Source organism: Hibiscus syriacus, unplaced genomic scaffold (genome assembly GCF_006381635.1).
Source record: "Hibiscus syriacus cultivar Baekdansim isolate YM2019G1 unplaced genomic scaffold, ASM638163v2 tig00112609_pilon, whole genome shotgun sequence".
Lineage (NCBI taxonomy): Eukaryota > Viridiplantae > Streptophyta > Magnoliopsida > Malvales > Malvaceae > Hibiscus > Hibiscus syriacus.
The window spans coordinates 394,660-396,726 of NW_024063367.1; the positions used below are offsets into that span (position 1 = coordinate 394,660).

Here is a 2,067-nt window from a genome sequence, read left to right on the forward strand (position 1 = left end):
GGTGACTTTTTTCTATCATCACTATCAATAATTGGCCATAATCATCCAAGGTTGATCCAAAGTCAAGGTTAGCGAACAATGCAAAAATTCGAATTTTAATTTATGATATCAGTGAAAAAGAACAATAATTTTATCATTTCAATCGTGAATTTTCGATACCATCAAAAAATGGCTGTCCCTTTTTTCCCATATGTATGGGGTAAGGGGGAGGTAAGATAGTAGGCTGCCCCCAACACCAGGTTGAGAGCAGCTTCCGTAGGAGACCTCCAAATTATGAAATGCCCTCCGTGGGACTTGATCCCAAGACCTCAAGGTTTAGAACCTTGTGCTCTACCAACTGAGCTGGATGGTCATTTCGATACCATCACTATCAATAATTGGCTAACCCAAATTTGATCAAAAGTCTCTTTGTACCTTCCTAGAAAGCTACCTTTACATTGGGAAACGCTCGCGTCTTAGTATAAAGTTAAAATAAATGACTAAAAATATTATTATTTTTATCAGTTATAATTATCTATATAGGTAAATGTGGTAAAAAAATTCGGTTAAAAAATAATATTTTCAGTAAAACGATACTTAAAATATTATTTTTTAATCGAGTTTTTTCTATCGCATTTACTTATATAGGTAATTAAAACCAATAAAAATAATAATACTTTCGGTTATTTTTACCGATTTTGTTATTTAAAATTAATAACAAAACCGATAGGACTTTATTTTAGACATATATTAAAGTATCGTACAGTAAAACTGTCCGGCTTTATTAAAAAAAACTACTTCCCAAGAATTTGTATACCTCTACAAACAAAGATTAAACAAATAAGGGTTAAATGCACTAGAGGGTAGTTGGATTGTGTTAAAAGGATCTTTTTAATCGAGGAATTTTTAAATATTATAAAATTATCATTAATTTTTTAAAATTGTTAGAAAATAATCATTAAACTGGTCAAAATTTATTACTCTTTTATAATATGCAGGGATCACTTTGTTTCAACTCGATAAGTTTAATGACTATTGTATAAAACTTGAAAGTTAGCTGACCAAAAAGATTATTTTGAGATAGTTCAGTAACCTCTAGTGCATTTTTACCCAACAACGAGAGCAGAGGCGCCAATCTCTTGCACCATGGCCACGATCTTCCTCCCTTCCCGGTCCTCTTCCGTCACAATCATCTCAATATTTGTCTGTTCAACAAAATTCTCCCAATATTAACAAAATAAGAAATATCTCGTAATCTGTGAATACAGGGAGCTGATTCGACTCTCTCACGTTAAAGAAATTGGAGTTGCATATTTCCTTGAAGGAGAGAGCCAGCTGATAGCCTTGCAATCGGAGCATCCTCGCTTTCTTTTTGCTCATCGATTTCGTGGCCGAGAAGACGTGAAGCAGGGTCAGCAAATCGCCGTATCGGAGCAAATTGCTGAGACTCCATTGAAGTGCTGATCTCGATACATCGACGTCTTCGACCACAACTACTATTTTCCTCACATCCATGGCGTTTTTCCTCTCTAAGCTCGATCGAGAGAGAGAGAGAGAGAGAGGAATTAAACAGCCTTTTTTTAGTGGGATTTATGTAAAAAAAATGGAATTCTGAGCTTTTTACATGAGTTTAGGTCCTTTCTGGAAAGGCTTTCGGATTTTGATTATGCAATTTTTGTGTGCTGTTCTTCCTTTTTAAGGTTTATTATATATAAATCAATATCTCAAATCCATAATTTTTCTTAGTTTGATATTTATTTTTTTATATTGATTTAATTATTTAAAAATAGTAAATTAATACTTACGTTGACATAATATTTCAATAATCAATTAGATTAATTTAATTATTCAGGAAAATTTTAAATAAATTTATTTATTTTCAACGAATTTAATACTCAAATTAGTAAACAATTACCTCAAATTATGCACAAGTTTATCCCCATTAGAAGTGAGCGTACCAAGTGGAGTCAAAAAAAATTTTGATCTATTTAAATTGACAAGTCTTATTTTATAACTTAAATTTGATTTGAATTTTTTTAAGTCGAGTCGAGTTTTTCGAGTTTTTGTTTAAATTTAATTGTAAATAAT

General features: G+C 31.6%; 1 protein-coding gene across 1 annotated transcript; it reads right to left on the minus strand.

The window, feature by feature from the left end:
• Positions 1-1,085: 1,085 nt before the first annotated feature.
• Positions 1,086-1,510, minus strand: LOC120181924. Its single transcript, XM_039186948.1, has 2 exons — positions 1,270-1,510; positions 1,086-1,184 (listed from the first exon to the last, which is right to left on the minus strand). The coding sequence occupies exons 1-2, from the start codon at positions 1,492-1,494 to the stop codon at positions 1,086-1,088; spliced, it is 324 nt and encodes a 107-aa protein (XP_039042879.1). The 5' UTR covers positions 1,495-1,510.
• Between the last annotated feature and the right edge of the window lie 557 nt (positions 1,511-2,067).

What these genes read in the sequence shown, in the direction of transcription:
- LOC120181924 (XM_039186948.1), bottom strand. Translation starts at nt 1,494, where the DNA reads ATGGATGTGAGGAAAATAGTAGTTGTGGTCGAAGACGTCGATGTATCG. An exon ending in GCAACTCCAATTTCTTTAAC is followed by an intron (nt 1,185 to 1,269) that starts GTGAGAGAGTCG and finishes TTTGTTGAACAG; the next exon opens with ACAAATATTGAGATGATTGT.